This window comes from Manduca sexta, chromosome 8 (genome assembly GCF_014839805.1).
Source record: "Manduca sexta isolate Smith_Timp_Sample1 chromosome 8, JHU_Msex_v1.0, whole genome shotgun sequence".
Lineage (NCBI taxonomy): Eukaryota > Metazoa > Arthropoda > Insecta > Lepidoptera > Sphingidae > Manduca > Manduca sexta.
Window position 1 is genome coordinate 8659069 of NC_051122.1, and position 23511 is coordinate 8682579.

A 23511-nucleotide genomic window follows, 5' to 3' on the forward strand; every position below is an offset into this window, starting at 1 on the left:
TCTATAACTACAAATCCCTGATGTCAACAATAACTGTGGCTACGTCGCCTATCAAACGTCGACGAGAACTAACGTTTATCGACTACCTACTTCTAACCGATTATTTAAATAAACGATACCAATATTTTTTTTCTAACCGTCGCGGGAATGAACCAATCAGAATAAAGATTTTTGACACGCTTACAAATGAATTATCTTGATTGGCTGATTCTCCTGATCGGATCGAAGATTAAGATTGGGATCGTTTCATGAAAAATAAATAATCTAGGAGTGTCAACAAAAATCTACTATAAAAATACAAAACAATTAAACATCATTGTCTATTTTTATTTGTTTTCATTTTAATGATATAAAACGTGGCCTATACATTTTTAGAAATTACAAGATGTAACTGCATGTACAAAAAGTACCTAACATCTAAACTAATTCAGTAATTATTATTATAATAGTCTTTATTCACTTGTTTGATTTATAAACGATACAAAAATGATTCGAGTTGATGTTTGCCGATTCTGTAAAACAAATATTTTAACAAATTATAATCGTATAACATTACTAGATACTTAAAAATGAGGTAAATAATAATCTTTAAACAAAAAAAATTGTTTTTAACATTATTATAAATTAAAACAACATAAGTAACCTTTTTTTTTCAAAAGTGTCTATTTCATGCAGTTTTACAGGAATTTCTGTAAGATCTAGATATTTGAAGATTTTTCGCGGCTCCATAAAAAAATATCATAAACCTTTACTGATCCTGAATACCAAACACCGTAGAGCCGATCTTTCAATCATCGAATAAAGTATAAAATGACTAAACGTAAAAGTGAGACAAGGTTGTTTAAACCTTATTAATGCAACTATCATTTTTAATTGTTTCATATTGTGTTTCATTCTACGCACAACTTTCACGATTCTAGACTATCCCACCCTCACACCCACCACTACAACTCCTGTAACCTAAGATCAGTAGTGGCACGCAATTTATGAAACCGAGCAGAGAAGCTCAACGAGTCTGGAAGCACTGGTTAACCCGCAACAAAATGATCAAATAGACGAATAGGCATGTCGTTGATGTCTCTATCCGCTCCCAGTGGCCGTGCTGAGCCAAGGTTCGTACTTCGTAGCCCGGAAGTAGGTTACCCGCAATAACGATAAATAGAAATAGACGAATAGGAATAATCGTTGATGTCTCTAGTCTCTACCCTCTTCCAGTTGCCGTTCTGTGCCAAGGTTCGTAGCCAGAAAGTAGGTTACCCTCAGCACGGCACTTAATTACAAAGGGTTGCGAGCGCCTAAAGCGATCACGCGAAAGTTCGGTGTTTTATATAACCTGACCCTTGTCAGGCTAACATACGTATGACATGTAAAAAAAGGACGGATAGAGAGAAGTTGGAAATGTATTTCGACGGTCCCTAAGAACAAAATCTCATCTGCAAAATGCTTCGGTTGCAGTACGAAGGTTTTAAGTTAAGTGAAAATATAAAAATCAATTACTCATCTCAAAATAAAAATTAAATTATTTTTTGTTAATAATTTAGGTTTTAATAACAATCAATAGTTTTGAAATAGGTAATTGATGTTATTCTCTTCAAATTTTACGTATGAAAGATCAGCTCCTAAGCAAATATCAAATACTGACTCACCGGTATAATTTCACTAGTGAAGCCTAGGCTTTACTAGGTCTCGTAGGGGAAGGTGCCAATGCGTCCCTGCGAATGCACTTCAATTAATAAACTAACCCAAACCTTCTTTTATCGAAAGTTGGTTAAATCGTCTTAAGACTAGTGGAACATCGATTAACAGGGGTAATTGTAACACATTCGAATAATCAAAAATCTGAATAAATAAAATGAATGGAGAAACCACGTAAATGAATTATTATTAACAGGCTTTTGCTCGCAGTTCCCCGTATTTATAAACATTCCCGGGATAAAAAGTAGTCTATATTTCCAAAATTGGCTAAGTAAATTTTGAGTTTCATAAAAAGATAATCGCGAATGCCTATAATTATTATGGTTCAGATAATCGAGTTTACACTTATAATCATTATTAAGTAACTCGTCTCTACTATGTATCCCTAGTTATGTATGAATAGTAATAATGACAATAAATTGTTAATTCATTCAACAAATTGCATACATAACGTACAGTTTCAAATTACTCCTATTTACTTACCGCTTACTAAGTGATGATGAAAGGCATGGATACAAATCGATCGCGGAAATGCACCATTAGAATAAAATTTGATTCCTTTGATTCTTTTTATAGCATATAGAAGGAAAGTCATTTCTCTTTCGTTTGATCATATTTGTTGGAAACGTAGTTTTATACAATAGGCTTGCGTTTGACCACGCTATGGTCTCTTGCTCGATGGTCAGTGAGGATGTCGTCTACGGTAGAGCATGCTTGCCTAGAAGTTACCTATTCACTCGTGACATGAGTTTTATTCACTTTTAATTGGTCTATTTGCGTGATCGATTTGTAGATAGCTATCAGATTTTTTTATTATTTTGAATAGTTAAATGCTTAGCCCCCGGTGATGACTGCGGAGTCCGATACACAATATAAAACATTTCAACGCATGCCTTTACCCTTTTTGCTTTAAATTTAGAATGTTATGGGATATTTTGGAAGGAACATTTAGGAGTCAAGGTATAAAACGAAATAACAAAGATCCTCTCGATGTTACTATTTTTATTTCCGTCTTAATCATAAGACAACTGTGTCCAAAGACACACATACAAGATGCCCGACAATACATTGCGTATTGTTACATGTTTACCATATAAATATCTATACAGCATCTATATGTACAATAGTATGTGTGTACAAGTCCTCATACGTTCAAACATCAAGGACCTCATGAAGGCATTCACTATGTGAAGTACCGCAAGCTATCGTACTGGCAGTGCAACCGACTTATGTCCGTTTCGTACCACGTGAGATATGTAACGCCAGAGCTATTTTACATAAAGCGATTAATTTTCGTGTTGTCAAAAATATTTACGCGTTTGTACCAAGACTGTAGTTTCCGAAAATTCATTAACACTATACTACGTTTTAAAAAGACAGAATCTGCGCAAATTACCATCCCTTACATAAATAAATCTTTACAATACCAGTCGTTAATTTTGTATTTTATATTACAATAACACGGTGTTGCTATATGAGTATGAAGTTGCCTGTCATTCGGATGTACCGTACTACCAACACTATGAAGTTAACGCCTTGTAGACGTTAAATTATATTTCGATCACAGAATAAAAAGAATACCATCAGTTAACTTCTAAGACCATCCATCGATCTAGTGATTTAAAATTTACTTAGAAATTGAAGAGAGTGCGTGCGTAATGGGATTGCAGACTATTTCTATTATACTTATCGGACATTTCCGTCAGGTCAGTTTATTATTATATTCTATCAGTACGTAACAAGCTGATCGAGTTCCTGGTCCGTAGAGGTCGTGTGCTCGGCGACAACACGCGGCGAGGGAGCAACGCAACGAGACTGACGCCTAATGGGAAGCTTATTAATGGCGAAGGGTGAATTTTTCCAAAAGGGAACCCAACAAAACTTATAGGTATTATTAATATGCACCTAATGATAATTATATTTTACATAAATTATGAAAGGGAAGCCGCCAGGAATCTGGTCATACGGATCCTTCGCCACTGGAGCCTATCTATCGAGTTTTAGTCTAGATTACAATCGAAATATTGCAGTTTAATCGACTTTTACTCTACCGAAGTAATAACACCAATCGTTAGCTTAACGGTCTTTTCAGTAAACGATCCCAACCCTTATCTTTGATCCAATCCCGAAAATAAACCAATCAAGATGAGTCGTTTGTAAGCATGTCAATAAACTTCGTTCTGATTGGTCCATTCCGCAAATTTGAAAAAGCGATTGGGATCTTTTATTGAAAGCGGCGATTAGACAATTAATACTATACGATAACTATCGATGTAAAAACGAGGTTCTCTTAGGGGCTTCCTTAATGTCGCCCTATCTACTCCCTATAGTGAACAACCGCCACATACGACATGATAGCTTAGAAGTTCAACGATGGCACCGTGCGAACACTGAGGGCCAGCGCACATTAGTTCCAAACTTCGCGCGCATACATTTCTATTTTTACAAGAAATCTTTTACTTGCGCTTATCCCATATATTATGCTACCATAAGACTAAACAGGCAACTATTAATGTAGAATAATAATGTTTTAAACCGAAAAGATTTTATGATAATTACTACAATTTCCTTGCCTAGTTGAAGTAGTATTAGTTTATATTTCATTTAAATTGCATATAGTCAAAATTGCCTATCAGTAGAAAAATACTGCGGACATGCGTTTGCGATTCCCTGTTCAGTATGCGCTGGCCCTAAGGGCTTACTCTTTATGCTGATAACAGTACCCTAATAACAAAAATAGGATTTTTGGTAAAAATATTTTCTCGTTTATTCTTAACCGATATTCATTTACTTACATATTGTGCCACTATTCTGTTTGATTTCATCTCATTTACCATTAATATAGAAGCGATACAAATCAACGCTAACGTGAACTTAATGTATACCACAGTATATTACAATAACGTGAGAAATGAGGTCATAATACAATATTCAAATAAGCAACGCAATAAGGTTTAAAATTATTAACTACACTAAGCGATTTACGCGACTGCTACCAAAATATCAAAACGAATATTCAAAATTAAAAATTCTAAGTTATCATTCAAAAAATATTAATCGAATCTATTTTAAATTACATGTGGAGATCTGACCGTATAGAAGCTTATGTCGAGTGTTCGAGATGTAGTCTGTATCTGTACACTGTGCCGCTGCCACAACTGATACACTTACTTGCCCTTCATCAATACTTTACGTGGAACAGTATCTTGTCGCGAAACCAATGATATTTTATATTACAAACAATTTCGGACATAAGGCGAGAGAGAGACCAAGGCAATACTTTCACAACTAGGTTTTAAACCTCGAGGTTAAATTATTTTCAGTTTTATTCGCAATGATACCGAGACCCTATTGTGTGACCTTTAAATACGCAAAAGATGAAATTGCTAAATATTTTATTAAAATAATCCAAATAACAACAATGAAATATTTTTCAGTTTTGTTTTCATAATACAATAACAATTAAATTGTTGATATTCAATAAAAATATTTATTCATTTTTAAGGGATTTGTTAATATAATTAATTTCATGCTAGATGCAATAGTTTACAAACGAAATTGTCATGACCATGAGTTGGCAGTACATGGATTTTACAACCATGTAAAAATGTAATTTGAAACTTTCAATTGGAATTTTAATGCCCATAGCGGAATAAAATATTTATTAGCTATATTTTCTAGGCTCTATATTCACAAGATGTTAATTGAAAAATGTTTTGAACAGCTGTACTTGGCTGATTACACTATGAATAGGAATTTAGTGAAACAATTCCTTGATGACAGACAAAGAATTTCACTTCTTTCAAAGCTAAAAAAATGTATGTCAACATCCACGTTTTACAAAAACGAATGTAATTTATTTGAGCCAAATAATGTAAATGCCAATATTGGCCGTTGGCCAGAAATGGGCCACATTTGGTGGGCAGAATGCATGTTTTCTGAGGAGTCAGCGAGCCAGTATGTGCTGGTGTGGGCGAGCGAGTGTGGTGCGATGTTGAGTACAGAATAGTGCGGCAAGTTACTCTGTGTAGTCCCAGCAGTCCTTCTCGTAGCCCTCGTGCACGTGCTCCAGTAGGACCTTGCGCCGGCTGTCGCAGTATCTGCAACAGAATCGACATTTGTTACGCGTAAATATCGATACTCCAAGTATCGATATCAGATACAAAAAAATCGATACTTTAATCTAAAAGCTTTAGCTTCGATATAAAATTAAGTTAAAAACTATCGATAATCGAATAAAAAAAAACGGCACGAAAGTGTAATTGATTGTAAGTATCGATATCGCCATAGATTCTGCATAAATTGTCTTGCATGTATCAAGTATTAGTAAAAGGATTAAGATGTAGATTTGAACTCGCTACTTCAGTGCTCCACTTTTCCGAGCTCCACGAACCTGTATTTATCTTGAACCTTCTGCTTGATGTCGGCGAGATTCTCGCTAGTGATATCGCGCTCCAGATACTCCGAGAGCGTCTCCGTGGCCGACTCCAGATCCCGCTGGTTATCTTCGAAGATCACCGACTGGTTGTTCTTGCGCAGGTAGTACGCAAACACGTAAGTGTACATCAACGTCTGTCGGCACTGGCACAGGATGTCCACCGCCTTCTTCAGGAATTGTACCTATGGCGGCAAATTATAAATAACCTATTAATTTTTATGCTTTGATACTATGATGGTTGTAAAACTCAAACTAAGACAAAACTTTGATCGGAAATTTTCTTTTGGAGAGTTATTCAGATTATACTCAATAGAATAAAAATAAAGCCAGATATAGACACTATCACCACTATTTTCAAAAACACACCTAAAGGGCTAACAGTTTGGGTATCTTTTTAGTGGTTTTTAAGATAGATAATTTAAGTTGGTACCTCGATCCAACTCATGTTGTGCTGCTGCATCTCCTCCATCTTCTCCTTGACGGAGGCGTAGAGCTTGGACTCGAAGCGCAACGACTGCATGTGGTTCATGTAGCGGTTGCAGTAGAAGAGATAGCGCTGCAGCGCCGCGCGGGACCGCTCCTGCGCGTCGCGCGCCGCCTTCGCCTCGTCCTCGTCGTACCTGCACAATGACGCTTACAATATGTCGAATATGTATATTTATTTTATTTTTATTTATTTATTTATTTATAATTTTATTTGATCCATTAACAGATGATACAATACTTAGCTTACATATTTAACGTACAACTAAATCTTATGATATTGTTCACCTAATTATAGGCGGAACCAACTAGGTTATATAACTAAGGAAGCAGACAATTACGAAAAGGAAATATACATATAAAACATAAACTTAAATATAATTGTGGCGATGACAATGCAGAGTCATGTGGATAAAATGTCATCAACCATGAGGTAAATCAAGCAAGGCAAAAGGCAGATTATGCTGGTAGGATATATTTTATATCCGCCCACATAGCGACCACCGTACGCAAGGTGTTAAAACCCGCTATAGTAGCCCAGGTCAATGTGTCACGTTCCGGGATCAGCTTGGGTATACGAACAGGCCGGCATAATTATGTTAACTTCCGAGGGATAATCATGTCTCGGCAGTCAACATTCTATGGGACCACCCAAAATTTTAATTTTTTTTTTGAAATTACATAATAAACATTAAGGAGTTTATCTAAAATGTAAGAAACAATATAAATGATACGTCACCTATTACAGTTGTACCAACTGCTGCCGTGCGGTTCCCACGGTCCAAGGCACACCCAGCAGAAATCAGCTTTGCAGTTCTGGTTCTTGCACACCATGTGGTTGCAGCCGCCGTCCTTCTCAATAGTCACGTTGCATTTGGGACACTCCTTAGTGTTCGCAGCTATCCAATTAGACGTTTCTGAATCGTCGTCGCATTTCTATAATATAAACATTTTTATATATCAATCTACTTTCTACTCTTATTTAAGTATATCATAACTTATAACATGTATATCATTATATTGTACAATGTAGTATCTGGCTAATGTAAATAGATAAGCAAAATAACAATGAATCTAACTAGTAAGACGCAATTAATATTATCGATAAAAATCCAGTCGGCCTCGCCGGAATTATCACTTACACTAATAGTAACTTCAGTCTATTAGGTCATTAATTGTGTCGGTAAAACGCACCTTAATCCACTTCCTGAGCAGACAGCAGCGCACTGGATCGTGCCAGTTCTCGCCACACGCGAAGCAGAAGATGTGTCCACAGCGGCACTTCACCGGCGCCGCCTCCACGTACGCCACTTTGATCGCGTTGCTGCAGTCCGGCGACGGACACCAGCGCAGCAGTCTGTTGCACTACAACACAATTTTAATAAATAAAACTCGATTACACCATATTTAATTAAAATTACGTCTTATAAAACTCTTCTAACATTAATTCTGTTGCTGAAATTACAGGTACAATATCGAGATCAGCTAAAAGGATATTGGATTTTTCTGCTCTTTCCCCCTCCCCAATTACATTATGGTACGGAATACTCCATGGCGAAAGGTGCACTTATTACCCCACTACCTACCATTTCAGGAATAAAAGGTGTGTATATCTATACTATTATATAAAGCTGAAGAGTTTGTTTGTTTGTTTGTTTGTTTGTTTGTTTGTTTGAACGCGCTAATCTCAGGAACTACCAGTCCAAATTGAATTTTTTTTTTTGCGTTGGATAGTCCTATGTTCGTGGAGTGCTATAGGCTATATATCATCACGCTATACCCAATAGGAGCGGGGCAGTAATGGCTAATCTCAGGAACTACCGGTCCAAACTGAAAAATTCTTTTTGTGTTGGATAGCCCTTTGTTCGTGGAGTGCTATAGGCTATATATCATCACGCTATGACCAATAGGAGCGGAGCAGTAATGACTAATCTCAGGAACTACCGGTTCGAACTGAAAAAATCTTTTTGTGTTGGATAGCTCTTTATTAGTGTAGTGCTATAGGCTATATATCATCACGCTATGACCAATAGGAGCGGAGCAGTAATGGCTAATCTCAGGACCTACCGGTCCAAACTGAAAAAATCTTTTTGGGTTGGATAGCCCTTTGTTCGTGGAGTGCTATAGGCTATATATCATCACGCTATGACCAATAAGAGCGGAGCAGTAATGACTAATCTCAGGAACTACCGGTTCGAACTGAAAAATTCTTTTTGTGTTGGATAGCTCTTTATTAGTGTAGTGCTATAGGTTATATATCATCACGCTATGACCAATAGGAGCGGAGCAGTAATGGCTAATCTCAGGAACTACCGGTTCAAACTGAAAAAATATTTTTTTGTTGGATAGTTCTTTGTTCGTGGAGTACTATGGGGTATATATCATCACGCTATGACTAATAGGAGCGGAGCAGTAATGGTTAATCTCAGGAACTACCGTGTTTGAACTGAAAAAATCTTTTTGTGTTGGATAGCCCTTTGTTCCTGGAGTGCTATAGGCTATATATCATCACGCTATGACGAATCGGAGCGGAGCAGTAATGAAACATGTTGCAAAAACGGGGAAAAATTATTAGTTTTGAGAGCTTCCGTTGCGTGCGCTGCGTAAACGGTTAAAGTTATGCAACAATGATGTATGACGGGATTATTCTTCTTAAAAAGTTCTAAAAAATATATTATAAAACAAAGTCCCCCGCTGCATCTGTCTGCCTGAACGTGTTAAACTCAAAAACTACCCAACGTATTAAGATGAAATTTGGTATGGAGACAGTTTGAGAGGCTCCCGGGAAACTACTACTTTTATAACGGAAAACTTTAGCCTGAAAAACTTTATAACGCGGGCGGAGCCGCGGGCAAAAGCTAGTGTATATATATAAGTGAAATATTACCTCTACAAAGCTGTTGGTGATAATGTGTTGGTATTTGAGCTTGACCCTGGGGTCGCGCACTAGCCGCATCACCGTAGCGTCGTCGACCAGGATGTCACATGCATGCGCCGCACAAGCTATCGTCTGACCCTATAAAAATCAACAATATATTATTAATTCTGTAAATCAATATGCAATTATTATGATACATTGGTGTAAAAAAACATATCCTATTTAACCTTGGTACAGCAGACAAATCTTAAAAGAATAATACAAAGTCATGTCCGCAATATGTTTGAAGAATAATGCCCTGTAATCTTAGGCGTTCATGCATATAATATATACAAAATTATATTTTTGTATGATCCATAATACTTCTAACAGTTTCAAAAACGCAAAATCTCATCAAATCGAAATAAAAGTATTTTATTAGGTCAATGCCGCTCAAAAAATCATGATTAGATACTCATTTCAAACAAAGGTGAACTTTGATCAATGAAATAAAATCCTTTGTTGTCTAACATTATTATCAAAATTCATAAATTATCAAGATGTTTATCAACATAAAAATAATTCCAAACAATGTATGAATTAATAAAAACTCGAATACAAAAACATTCAACCGAATTAAACATACTTATTTGCTGTTCATACATAGATAAAGAAACCATATCCTAAAGTCCATAAGTGAGCTTTGTTCAGTCAGCAATGTAGTCTACATTATTATGCTCTGTTTCTTTTGTTATATTGTTTTCCTTAACAATTTATGACATATTTTTTTTAATTACTTTGACGAGACGAGCTTGCCGTTCGCCTGATGGTAAGCGATACGACCGCCCATAAACAGTAGAAACACCATGCAGAACTATACTATAATACTGAATCAAACAAGTTTGTGGTCATCAGTAACAATGTATCAATAACTTACTAAGCCTTCTTCCATTATTTTAGTTGTTAAATATTCACACCAACACTGGGTGCAGAATCTGTGTCCGCATTCCAGACCTGTCATAATCTGAAACAAGATGTAAACAAAATTCAATATCATACTGACTCGTAACATGTAAATATTTGCACAAGGAGTCTCTATAAAATTGAAATCCAATAAATATGAATATTCCAGAATATCGGTGGCGAAAGGTGAAATTTTCCGAAAGGGAATCTGACGTAACATATAGGTAACTAATATGCATAAATGCCAGTAGGAATCGGATTATATGTACCCTTTGCCACAGCATGGTATGATAAAGTCTAAAATTTGCTGTTTAAGAAACTTACTGAAGTTGGTAGAACGGAAAAACATATTTCACACTCCTCAGTTCCTGATGTGGATATCCTTCTCGGCAACTGTAACAATGAGTTTAACAATGTAGTAATTATTATCTGAAGCTAGCTTCATATTATGTTGATCTCTATTAAGTGAGACATAAGACTCAAATTTACTGTCTCAACATAGTACAATTGGGCTTAGAAATTTAACCATGTATTGTAATCTTATTTTACAACACTTTACATTTGACAACATTGTAAAATAGACTGGAAATATCTGACAAAATCATCCAACACAATACATTCATGAGTAACACAGGCAGTAAACAATATATGGATATCAACTTTCCAATAATTGTAAATGTGAAAGTAAGTAATAAGGATGTATGTTACTTAACACACCATAAATAAATGCATTCAGCATTCAAGTACTGGGAAACCAAATTTCAATTACAATTTATTTTACTCTACAGTTATGCTAAAAATAGGTGTTACATTTTAACAAAATAGTGAGGTAGATAATTGTGAACCCAGTGCGGCTCAGCAATAGATACAAAAGGGGGAGAAAATGTATAAAATATTTACATCCTCGAGTTTTATAAAGGTGAAAATAAATTCAGATATTATATTAAATATAATGTAAAAAACAGTTCACATACTTTCGGCCTTTGTATGACAGGTTTTCTGAACGGATTAATGACTCTAGCTTCTGAAAACAACTGATCCTGGTCGCCATCGTAAAAACGCTCCATGAGCTTCTCCTTGTCCCATTTAAAGTGATTCAACAGAATACGCGTAGTAGTAGCTGGAATCTGAAATAGACATATATGTATTTATCAAAAACTTATTACACTTGTCAAAGAAAGTTACAAGTTTTTAACTGTGAAAACCTTCTATGCGAAATTGTATCTTTTTTAAAATACATTATTGAATTTAAGTTAATTTAGGTGGTAGGAATGTATTGGCAGTTCACCATCGAAATGGAAATAGGATAATATTATGTATGTCCTTGTTTGGCACCTATTAAATTTTGTGGAGTTCATGGCTTCCAATTTGTGTGCGATGCATATTATAAATAAATGTGGCAGTAGTGATATACCTTATCAATGTCTCATGACATATATAGATGTAACAATATACTTTTTCATAAATAGAACTCAAATCAATGTATAGAACTTAAATTACACACATTTCATAGTTGATAGCATTCAAAAATTACATTTTAGCTGAACATAGTGTTTTTTGGGATACAACACAGCCCAAAAAAGTATTTTACCACATCTATAAATTATAACTTCTTGTGATAAGTTTAGTTCTTAACAATTTACTTTCAATATTAAAAAGCATATCAAAACCATAACCATTAGATGTCAGTGATAAAATAGTTTAATTTCATCACATACTTTAAAGTGTAAAATACACTTGTGTGGAAAAGGTAAAGATCTGATATTTAAAACAAAATGCAATAATGTATTTATAGAATGTAAATAAGTTGTAATGGATTAATTTAAATCTCATCAACATTTCATTTCTTTTATAGAAGGTCGGCAAAGAAACAAATGGGTCACTTGACTGTAAGTGATCTTGTTTGACAATGAATATCTTCAATACTAGAAAATATGTTGCTAACCTTGTTGAAAACATTCTGAATACCACTGAGCACACTTTATAATCAGTCATACTTTAATTAATAGCTGACAAAGGAATAGATCACTGACATAGTATTGATGTCATCTTTAGACCACATGTTTGGCATTATTAGTTCCTCAAATTATAAAGTACAACTTCTATAACATATTTTGTGCGTTTAGTATAGTATTCCACTGATAATAACACAATATAATCCTCTTTAAAACAACAATTCTAAGAGTGTTTTTCAGATATGGATGCAAAAGGAAGCTCTTTAATGGTATTATATACATGATTGGGTACAAAATTCTAGCAATGATATATTCTGTGAAGCCTTTGAATTATAACATCACCAATCACGTTTTATAATGTCTACAGAGACAGGAAATTAAAATATTAATCCCTTTTGACCCATAAATAGATGTTTTATGAAATAAAACTATTATATTAAAACGGTACCCATATATGTATTACTAATTGGATAAAAATGAACATGAAAGTTACCTAATTAACTATTAATAATAACTACGATAATAACTTTGGACATTAAAAAATCACTTAAGACAATAATTAATGGCCACCTTCTAAAGCCTTTAACCATTTCCAACAAAAATTTAAGAAAGTAGATAATAACTGTTCATTAATTTTTGATCCAAGTCTACAGAATTTACAGAAAAAAAAATTTGTATGTATTATTGATATGTAAGAAATTAAAACTGTAAATTATATTGTAAACATATAATTTCAAACATAATCAACGCATCAATGTAAATTACTTAATAATAAAGTGGAGAATGTTACTAAATGCAGTAAAAAAAAATTTCACTTTCATATAATGGTAAATAGGCCAACACAAACAACACAATAAAAGCCCAATATGATACTGATAGTGTTTGAAAGAAATATCAAAATGTTTTTATTTACGAATAGCCCACATTCATCGAGAGATTCAAATATGATTGTTATTTTGTTAATGTTAAATGTTTATACATTAGTCATCTTATCATGACTCACTAAAACAATATTTTAGAACTGTTTTCCTGATTACTCCTTTTGTTTATGGTGCATATCTTTGTCTTATCCAAGTACTTCATTTTACAATAAGAATAAGTATTTATTTCTTTGTTATGTTTACCACTGACACCCATAATCATTTATAGTTTAATCACAAACTAGGATAATATCTGACATGATCAGAAAGATGGTATTCATTTAAAAATGAGTCCGCGTCGATTGCAAACATATTGGACCGCGACAAAAACGATTTCAGCGAAATGTACCATTGTACGAGTAACCTCATTCTATGAGTTTCATTGTTTACGATCACCACTAACATACTGACCTCGACAACAGTGTTCACTTCTTTAATGCAGTCTACCATGTGCTGTACGATTTCCTCTGTAGATAACACTTCATACGGATACTCCTCGAGCTCAGTTTGTCGTTCTCTTGTACTGTGAGTTTCAACGTCCATTGCGAAGTCGACATCGTCTCCGCTAGACTCGTTCCCAGAGTCCACATCGTCCTTTGTGTCATCTTCCGAATCCATCGTAGAGACTTTTATGAAATATGTATATAATATAATAAGGGGCAAGCCAGAGTACGTCTAATGTAGAAATAATTACACCTAAGATTTAGGAAAGGTCAACAATGAAGAAAATAGTTCACCCGCGGGCTGCCAAAACCTCTGACGTATGGATGATAACTTTTTTTTCCTTTCCTAATGGCAAAGGACAAAGCTGAACAGCCAAGTTCTGACGTATCGAGTATCGATGTATAGCAACTTGTGATGTGATGTGTACACTCGTTCTTTGCACGGTACTACGTTTCCAAAAGCTACGATTTGTTTAGAGTACGGATTTATGTTCTGAAAATTCGGCATTGAACTTAGACTACGATATTTCAGGAGGAAAACGTTTCTTTATAATACCTTTTAAAAAAATTTTGCTGTTGTTCCTAATCTTTAACTTTTCCAAAATGGTTTATTTTTCTATAGAACGTCGAGTTGGAAAGTGACAATATTTCTGAATGTAATAAAAATGTGAGCAAATAATTATATTGTATGTATGTGAGGCAAGTATTTGTTTTTCAGATTCTGAATTCCATTTGATTCAAAAATCAATTCCGAAACCTATTAGCCCGGCCCATAAGCTCTAACAGCCCTTCCTCATTTAATTTAAACGTAGCACATTAATTGTTTTCATTCTTGATATTGTCGTGATTCAGTAACGGCTTTAAAAGGGGCAGGAGGAGGGATTTCCATATGATATAGTTTTTTTTTTGAGACGGATCACGCTCACGAATGTTGACAGCCCCAGGTTGGTGCGCTTGCCAGGTGAATAGCTTTTGTCAGCAAAAAAAGTATTATGACCTAAAAGGAGGTCGGTAAATAGGTGCGCTAATAATTCTGGATCCCCAAGGCCGGTCCGAAGTCGATTCATCAGGCCCGTTTTCGTACAGCTATAACAAATTAATTAATACTGGGGCAAAAAATTAAACACAACTGCATAACTGTATAAATATAAATTTATTTTCAACAATTTTAAATTATGATAAACGTTTCTCATATATCACACATTTTATTGCTCAAGGATATTTAATGATTACATCTTAGAAGCACCTTTTGTATATGTGACATTTGTAATAATTTAAATTATAAAAATGCTGTGTCTGTTGGCACACACAGTATCATTTGTGACATGAGCATACCCAAGCTGATTGAATTCGCCCCACTGGATTTTATATATTTAGACATTAATAAATTATGTACAAGTGCCAAATTATTATGACTACCAATAAAAAATATCTGATTTGCCCCTACCGAAACCAAAAGCTGGAATTTGAGTCACAATGCTTTTTAGACTATCATAGAAATTTAAAATTACGATTTTATATTCAGAAAAGAGTAGTAACGATAAGGAGAAAACTATTTTTAAATTCTTGGTGTAACATGCATTTTTTGGCCTAGTTGTGGACACATGTACACAAATATAGACCTACTTTTAAATTTATATTGAATGTCCTACTTGTATCCTACTAATTACAAATTACTAGAGACTGGATAACATATGAATGTTATGCATTTTTAGCCAGTTTTTGATATTATATTGAATGCATTACAAGTAACTTACTTGAAACTTTTCTTTAGGTCACCACTTCCAGACTTTTTAAGTTGAACATAATCCAGTCTCTATTAATTACCTACATTTAGTTCTTCCTTTCCGAAATATTATACACCTTAATTGATGATTAATAATACCTACATATTATATTATTTCACTAAAACAGTAATAGACAGACTATTAATTATAAGCAGCAGTATAATATTTACAGGTCTTAATGTTTCAATTTCATATTAAATTGTCCAATTCATTCTGTATGGACTCAAACTGTATGAACATTGAATACAATTCAGAATGAGTAAGTTCAATAACTGATGTTTCTTTATCTCCTGCTAATGTCAAATATGCTTTAGGAACCTTACTCTTCTTACAAGTATCTGAACTTAATTCAGCGTTTAGCTTCCAGGAGAAATGAAGTGAGTCACTGGAATCATTAATGCTGTCTCCACTTAATTCATTTAATGTTAACCTAGTATCAGATGACCATACTTTAACAATGAAATCAGCTTTTTCATTATAAAAACCTATTTCTTTTAAATCATTCTTAAGGTCTAAAGGCATAAAAATAAATTTATGCAGTCTTTTAAAAATATAAATGATAGTTTTCACACTTAACAATAAGTCATCATGAGTTATTTTAAAGATCTTTTCTAACTTTTGCATTTCTTCCTCCGTAAATATTTCCGAGCTTTGTGTTTTCAGTTTGGACACTATTCGACGAAGAAAATGTTCAAATCGGGCATCTTCGAGTTCATTGATAACACCTATACCTTTGGTTAAACTGAAACAGATTTTAAACATTTATATTCTTAATTTGTCGATAGTTGGCTTTATGTTTATTAACTTAAACAAGGATTAAGTATTGATAATTACTTAGGAGACGACTTTAGCCATTGCAAATTCATTATTTCCCGATCAATTAGAACTTTTGTTAAATAATATAGTCAACAGAGACCAATAAATAGTCAATTTGTTTGAGTTGACAATTGATTTTTGACAGTATGGTATACCTCAGTATACCTCAGAACAATGACAAGCATGATATACAGAGTGTTTTTTTTTTAAATCTAGAACATAGGTTTTTCTACCGTACTGCTTATACACAGATGACTATATTTGGTGTTATTTGACATATCACATAGAACAATGACAAGCATATTGTTTAGTTCCCAGATGGATGGTGGTCATTTTCACCGGAAATTCGTTACTGAGTATATCATCGTGTATACAGGTGAAGGAGCCAAAAATAGTAGTCAATTTTTACCACCCCGACCCCACTGAGGTACCCTAAAAATGCCTTATCTGACATGTTTTCAATAAAAAAAAAATTAGGCTACATTGTATGCATTTCACCAAAATTACTCATTACCTACTTTTTTACTACTTTACAACTATGCACATAATGCAAGCAATAAATTATCGACTAACTAAATAGTATGTAAATCGTTCATTCCTAGAGGCGACTTTTCGTGAAGCAGAATTGTCAGATTAAATTTTTGGGTACAAAAACTGTACAACTTGATGACGTAATATTTCATTTTATATATTACGTTCATAATTTATTAAAGTAAATTAAATTAGAAAATAAAATTGAAATTAGATGTATATATAAAAACTAGCCATTTCAATTCGCTAGAAACGTGATAATAAGGACTTTAAATACTTATTACTGCTATGTTAAAAATCGGTGTTTAAAATGTATCACTTAAGGAAGTCAAAATTTCTTGGATAAATATTGAGATAATAATAATATTCATAATTAGTATCACTGTAAAATTAGCTCGTAAGTTATACACACTACTCTCTGTAATACTTTATAATTAAATTACTGACAACCCTATAACTCGTTAGTATGTGGAAGTGCCGAAAGTGTGTGTGATGGCGTGGGAATAGTTGAAGGTTATATTTTTGGAAATGGCTCAAGAAGTTGAAAGAGTACCTGAGAATATCGACTTCCCAAAGGAAGAAGAAAACATTTTAGAATTTTGGAAAAAAATTGATGCATTTAAAAGCTGTCTTGCCCAATCCAAGAACAAGCCTAGGTGGGTGTCACAGAATTTCGCTATTTTTAACGTTACTTATTAAAATATGAATATAATGCCACGTATTAATTATTTTTTTTTATTTCTTAATACATAAAGATAACGTTTCAAAATATGCCTCATATACAAAATAATAATCTTAAAAAATAAATATCTAGTTTTTAAATATACCCATAAATGTTCACTTCAACTGTTTAAAATATTATATTAGTAATTAAACTCGCCATTAACTATTATTGAAATTGATATCTACTGTAATATATAAAACTTGTTTATAATATGTAGTGTTATTATATTACCTTGTTGCATCAACTCTTAAATTATATTATCCTAAGGTTCAAATACATAGCAGGTTTTGGTTACAGTATACCACTAAGTAGAAAATCTAGATATTTAAAAAAATATTGTTTAATTTATCCTTTAGATGGTGAGCAAAATTATATTAAATACAAATAAAATGAGTATAAACATGCATAGCATGATTAAGAACACTTAAAGTTGAATACTTTATAAGTATTAGTAAAATATTTTTTTGTATTGACAAACTATAAATACATATATACCTGATTCAACAGTAGTTTTTTTTTTACTGAATTTGTTAACTTAATCATCAGGTAAAATAAACATTTTCCTTAAAAAAAAAAAACAATATTTTTATTTTTTTTGTAGGTTCTCATTTTATGATGGGCCACCGTTTGCAACTGGATTACCACATTATGGCCACATTCTCGCAGGCACAATCAAGGATGTGGTTACACGATACGCCCATCAACAGGTATACATTCAGTGTATTTGCTTTGTGAATACACAATAAATTACTTTAGCAACTTTACATAATTTGTACCTATTATTAACCTTATATTGGTCATTGGATTATTATTAGAATAATAAAAAAATATATTTGTATTGTTATGGCTGTATAGTAAACGCATGCACCATTTTAAGTATATAGCATCTGCATGCTGTAAAATAATACAGCTGAAATGCATACAAGATACAACCATGTAATAATTATGCAGTTATATTTTGCTGATAGCACTAGGTTGTTAACGGATACTGATAGTCTATCTTGTTGTACGGTCCTACACCTGTTATAATGTAAATAATAATATTAAAATTTTCTGTACATTAATTGTTTCATCAGGTAGGGTCAATAATATTATAGAGCCATTATAATATACTTGTTGGAATTTCTTTATATTAATAATGATTTATCATTGATCATTACTAGATAGTAGATTATATAATAAACTAAAAAATATCCCAGGATTTTAAGTTTTACACACATAAATAATAAAGGAATTATATATTTATGTAAAATACAGACAATACATACAACTGCATCACTGAGGCTATATACCCTAATTATAATATTACATTTTTTTTTTCAATGATTATATACATTAATAGAAAAAAAATTGTTTGTAATTTCATATTATCCAGCCTCTAATCATAATATATTGGCTAAAAATTACGTGAATGTTCTTTATTTTTAAAATACGAGCTAAGTTGCAATAGAAAACTAGAAAAAAATATCGCGTAAGAAGCAAACCTTTTGGGATAATCGATCTAATTAGTTATTAAATGGTATATTGAAAGGAAATTCAAAATATATTTTGTTTTAGGGTTATTATGTGGAAAGACGATTTGGATGGGATTGCCATGGCTTGCCGGTTGAATTCGAAATAGACAAAATGCTAGGCATTAAAGGACCTGAAGATGTCGCGAAACTAGGCATTGATAAATACAATCTCGAATGCCGAAAAATTGTAATGAAATATGCAGATGAATGGGAAACCATTATCACGCGGATGGGTCGCTGGATTGGTAACAACCTTTTGCATCTAAATATACCCTGATGCTTAGTTATTGAATTGTCCTCAACTTTTATAATGATTATTTTATCTTGCAGATTTCAAGAATGACTACAAAACACTTTACCCATGGTTTATGGAGTCAATTTGGTGGGTTTTTAAACAACTATATAATAAGGGGTTAGTGTATGAAGGAGTAAAAGTGATGCCCTATTCCACAGCATGTTCCACACCTTTGTCAAATTTTGAATCAGGTCAAAATTACAAAGAAGTCGTGGACCCGGCGGTTGTTGTTTCATTCCCAACGGAAGATGGTTACTCATTACTTGCATGGACCACCACACCGTGGACTCTCCCTAGTAACTTAGCTCTTTGTGTCAATCCTAAATTGATTTATTTGAAAGTTCAGGAAAAAAATACCGGCACTTGCTATGTCCTTCAAGAATCTCGATTTCCAGTTATTTTCAAAAACGTTGAAGACTTTGATATCCTGGAAAAGTTTCCTGGCGAAAAGTTAAAGGGTACGAAATACACCCCTATGTTTGACTATTTTGTCGGAAGGTGCGCTAATGCCTATCAAGTTTTAGTGGATGGGTACGTAACTGACGACTCTGGTACAGGCGTGGTGCACCAAGCGCCATATTTTGGTGAAGATGACTTTAGGGTTTGTCTGGCTGCTGGGATCATCACGAAAGACCAAGAAATAATTTGTCCCGTAGACTCAAGCGGTAGGTTTCAAGAACCAGTAAAAGACTTTTTAGGACAGTATGTAAAAGATGCAGACAAAAATATTATTGCTAATTTAAAAGCGCGGAACCGATTGATTCAAGTTGGGCAGGTAAAACATAGTTATCCATTTTGTTGGAGATCAGAAACGCCCCTTATTTATAAAGCGGTGCCATCTTGGTTCGTAAGAGTAGAACAAATGAACCAAGACCTTTTAAAGTCTACTGAGGCCACATACTGGGTACCGGAATATGTCAAGGAAAAGAGATTTGGAAACTGGCTCAAAGAAGCTCGCGACTGGGCTGTTAGCCGGAATAGGTATTGGGGTACTCCTATCCCATTGTGGATTTCTGAAGACAAGGAGGAAGTGGTTTGTATCGGTAGTATTGCAGAGCTACAAGCTTTAACTGGCCAAGAAATCACCGATTTGCACAGGGAAAGCATTGACCATTTAGAAATCCCCTCTGCTCGTCCTGGACACCCTCCTCTTAAAAGAGTTCCCGAAGTATTTGACTGTTGGTTTGAATCCGGTTCTATGCCTTATGCTCAAGTTCATTATCCTTTCGAAAACAAAAAGGAATTTGATGATATTTTCCCGGCCAACTTCATTGCAGAAGGTATCGATCAGACTAGAGGCTGGTTTTATACATTGATGGTACTATCGACCGCTCTATTCAAGAAACCGCCATTCAAAAACCTTATTGCAAATGGTTTAATTTTAGCGGCTGACGGTCAAAAAATGTCTAAAAGAAAGAAGAATTACCCGGACCCTCTTGATGTAGTCCATAAATACGGGGCGGATGCGCTTAGGCTATATCTCGTCAATTCACCAGTTGTGAAAGCCGAGAACCTGCGATTTAAAGAAGAAGGAGTAAGAGATGTTATCAAGGATGTTTTCCTACCTTGGTTCAATGCTTTTAGATTCCTAATGCAAAATGTTGAAAGACTAGTCAAAGAAGAACAAATTCCCTACAAATATAATGAAAAGGCGGTACGAGAAAACGTTATGGATAAATGGATAACCTCTTTCACGCAATCTTTAATCCAGTTTGTAAAGAAAGAAATGGCAGCATACAGATTGTACACCGTCGTTCCGAGACTCACCAAGTTCATTGACCATCTTACGAATTGGTATGTCAGAATGAACAGAAAACGACTGAAGGGTGACGGTGGCGTGAAGGATTGCCAAGTAGCTTTAGATACGTTATTTGGTGTATTATTCGATATGATACGCGTAATGGCGCCATTTACTCCGTTCCTTACCGAGTTGATGTACAAAACATTGCGTCAATTGTTGCCGGGAGAGTCACCTCAAAGCGTCCATTTTAATATGATTTCAGAACCGAAAGCTGAATTAGTCGACACTGACATAGAGAGAGCTGTACAAAGAATGCAAACAGTAATTGAACTTGGAAGAGTTTTGAGAGACATAAAAACTATCCCCATCAAATACCCGTTACCAGAAATGGTTATTATTCACCGTGATCCCGCATACCTAAGTGACGTCCAGTCTTTAGAAAAATACGTTTTAGAAGAAATGAATATTAAGAAATTGGAACTAACCAGCGACAAGGAAAAATATGGTATCAAACTAAGAGCTGAACCAGACCACAAGCTACTTGGAGCTCGCCTAAAGGGCGACTTCAAAGCTGTAACACAGGCTTTGAAGGCGCTTAACAATGAACAATGTGAAAAGGTTATTACCGATGGATATGTTGAGTTAGTGGGCCACCGTATTGATGTTGCTGAGATAAGGCTGATCTTCCAGGCTCAAGGCAACGATCAATATGAAGCGCACAGTGACAACGACGTATTAATTTTACTAAACGTGACACCAGATCAGGAAATGTTAGATGAAGGTTTCTCACGCGAAATAATAAATAGATTACAAAAACTCAGAAAGAAGGCCCATTTAGTACCCATTGATGAAGTCAACGTTTACTTCGGTGTTGACCAAAACAGTGACATCATTCGCATAATAAACATTCATCGCGAGTTTATAGAAACCACAGTAAAGGCACCTCTGTATCCATACGAGCAACTACAAACACCTGAAAACATAATAATAGCAGAGACTCAGGAACTAAAAGGTTCTTCATTAAAATTAGCAATAACATGGAGGAAAAATACGAAAGTGCCAGCTAAACCGTGGGCAAATATTATTCTGCAAGGCATAAATCCACGATTTGGAGTTACGACTAATGAGGCGAGCATTGTATTACAAGATAAGAACGATAAATTGATAAGCCTCAAAGGGCTGTATGAAGAAGTCACTGTTCTGTTTGGTCTCTATGGTATGAAATATACTTTATGGGACAATGGTGTCGAATTGAAGGATACTGAAAATTTGAACACTAAAACTATTGTAGCTTCATTATCGACGCCAAAAGAGTACGTGTCGCCAACAAGACCATTCTGCAAGTTCGTAAACGTCAGTAGTAGTAACAAAACCGCCACCGTATTTAAGGAGAATCCTGTAGGAAAACCAACTTTGAATACCAATAGTGCAGTCAAATTCGCTTCGGATTACCTAGGCGTCGCTGAAACTGAAATAGATAAACAATTATTTCAGTAATATGTTCTCGAAGTTAGCTTATAATTTATTCAAGTATTTATTACCTACTTACTCTATGGCATAACCGACCTGGCGCTAAATAGCGCAAATCACAATGGCAGAACAGTTAATGCAAAATTGTTTCAAATCTTAGGTTAATAAACATAGCGCTCGTACTTCACTGACATCATTGTGGCACTAACCAAAGCTCAATACTATGTATGAAAAAAAAAAAACAACATAAAACACCAACGCTATGTACAGTTATTAATTTTATTAAAATTGTTTTGTATAGAAATTGTTTTTTTATGTTTATTATTAGCAAGCTGGTAATAGGCAGCCAAAGAATCGTAATTTTGTTACGTTGGTTCGTCAATTTGTATCGACCAATGATCTGATAGTTCGGCGGTTGGCCACATACCCTATAAAGGTCTATCTATCTACCTTATCTATGAAACTCATGTTTAACGAAGTACAACTTTTAACTATTTCTACATTCATACTGACGAAAACGAAAACAAATACCCTATTTATTACTAATTTTAATACTATAAAACGTAATAAACTAGCACAAAAGGTCGAGTAATAGTTAAATGGTTATAGTTGGCTATAGCAATGTAAGTATACGGATACACGTTATATACGTATATTACGTATGTATGTGTATAATGTAGAAGTCTTGTCGAAAAAAGACTGATTAATGACCATTTGTGCGAATTTATTTCGTATTTGAATAATATTTCAGTTGTAATTATTTTATGTTATACCCCTGTTTTTGTTGTAACTTCTTCATTGCTGCCAGTGGCATAACCATACCGCAAGGGGCCCGTGGCGAATTAATCGAATGGCGCCAATCCGAACATGGAAAATCTG

General features: G+C 34.2%; 3 protein-coding genes across 5 annotated transcripts; 1 reads left to right on the plus strand and 2 right to left on the minus strand.

Moving 5' to 3' along the window:
* Positions 1–434: 434 nt before the first annotated feature.
* Positions 435–14085, minus strand: LOC115440110 (E3 ubiquitin-protein ligase arih1l). Of its 3 annotated transcripts, none has more exons than XM_030164276.2 (12): positions 13723–14085; positions 11411–11563; positions 10761–10829; positions 10411–10497; positions 9504–9632; positions 7811–7981; positions 7356–7552; positions 6564–6753; positions 6089–6315; positions 5718–5795; positions 1647–1712; positions 435–512 (listed from the first exon to the last, which is right to left on the minus strand). In XM_030164276.2, the coding sequence occupies exons 1-11, from the start codon at positions 13927–13929 to the stop codon at positions 1670–1672; spliced, it is 1551 nt and encodes a 516-aa protein (XP_030020136.2). In that variant the 5' UTR covers positions 13930–14085; the 3' UTR covers positions 435–512; positions 1647–1669. The 3 variants fall into 3 exon arrangements, with proteins under 3 accessions (XP_030020136.2, XP_030020139.2, XP_030020137.2); XM_030164279.2 differs by lacking the exon at positions 13723–14085 and adding an exon at positions 12382–12555; XM_030164277.2 differs by lacking the exons at positions 435–512; positions 1647–1712 and having other exon boundaries at positions 2683–5795.
* An 803-nt stretch (positions 14086–14888) lies between these two features.
* Positions 14889–16536, minus strand: LOC115440111. Its single transcript, XM_030164280.2, has 2 exons — positions 16376–16536; positions 14889–16283 (listed from the first exon to the last, which is right to left on the minus strand). Exons 1-2 carry the CDS (start codon positions 16405–16407, stop codon positions 15731–15733), a joined length of 585 nt encoding a protein of 194 aa, XP_030020140.2. The 5' UTR covers positions 16408–16536; the 3' UTR covers positions 14889–15730.
* Positions 16537–17309: 773 nt separating this feature from the next.
* On the plus strand, positions 17310–23150 carry LOC115440109 (isoleucine--tRNA ligase, cytoplasmic). The gene is made up of 4 exons (XM_030164275.2): positions 17310–17544; positions 18214–18319; positions 19170–19371; positions 19457–23150. Exons 1-4 carry the CDS (start codon positions 17417–17419, stop codon positions 22657–22659), a joined length of 3639 nt encoding a protein of 1212 aa, XP_030020135.2. The 5' UTR covers positions 17310–17416; the 3' UTR covers positions 22660–23150.
* Positions 23151–23511: the final 361 nt, after the last annotated feature.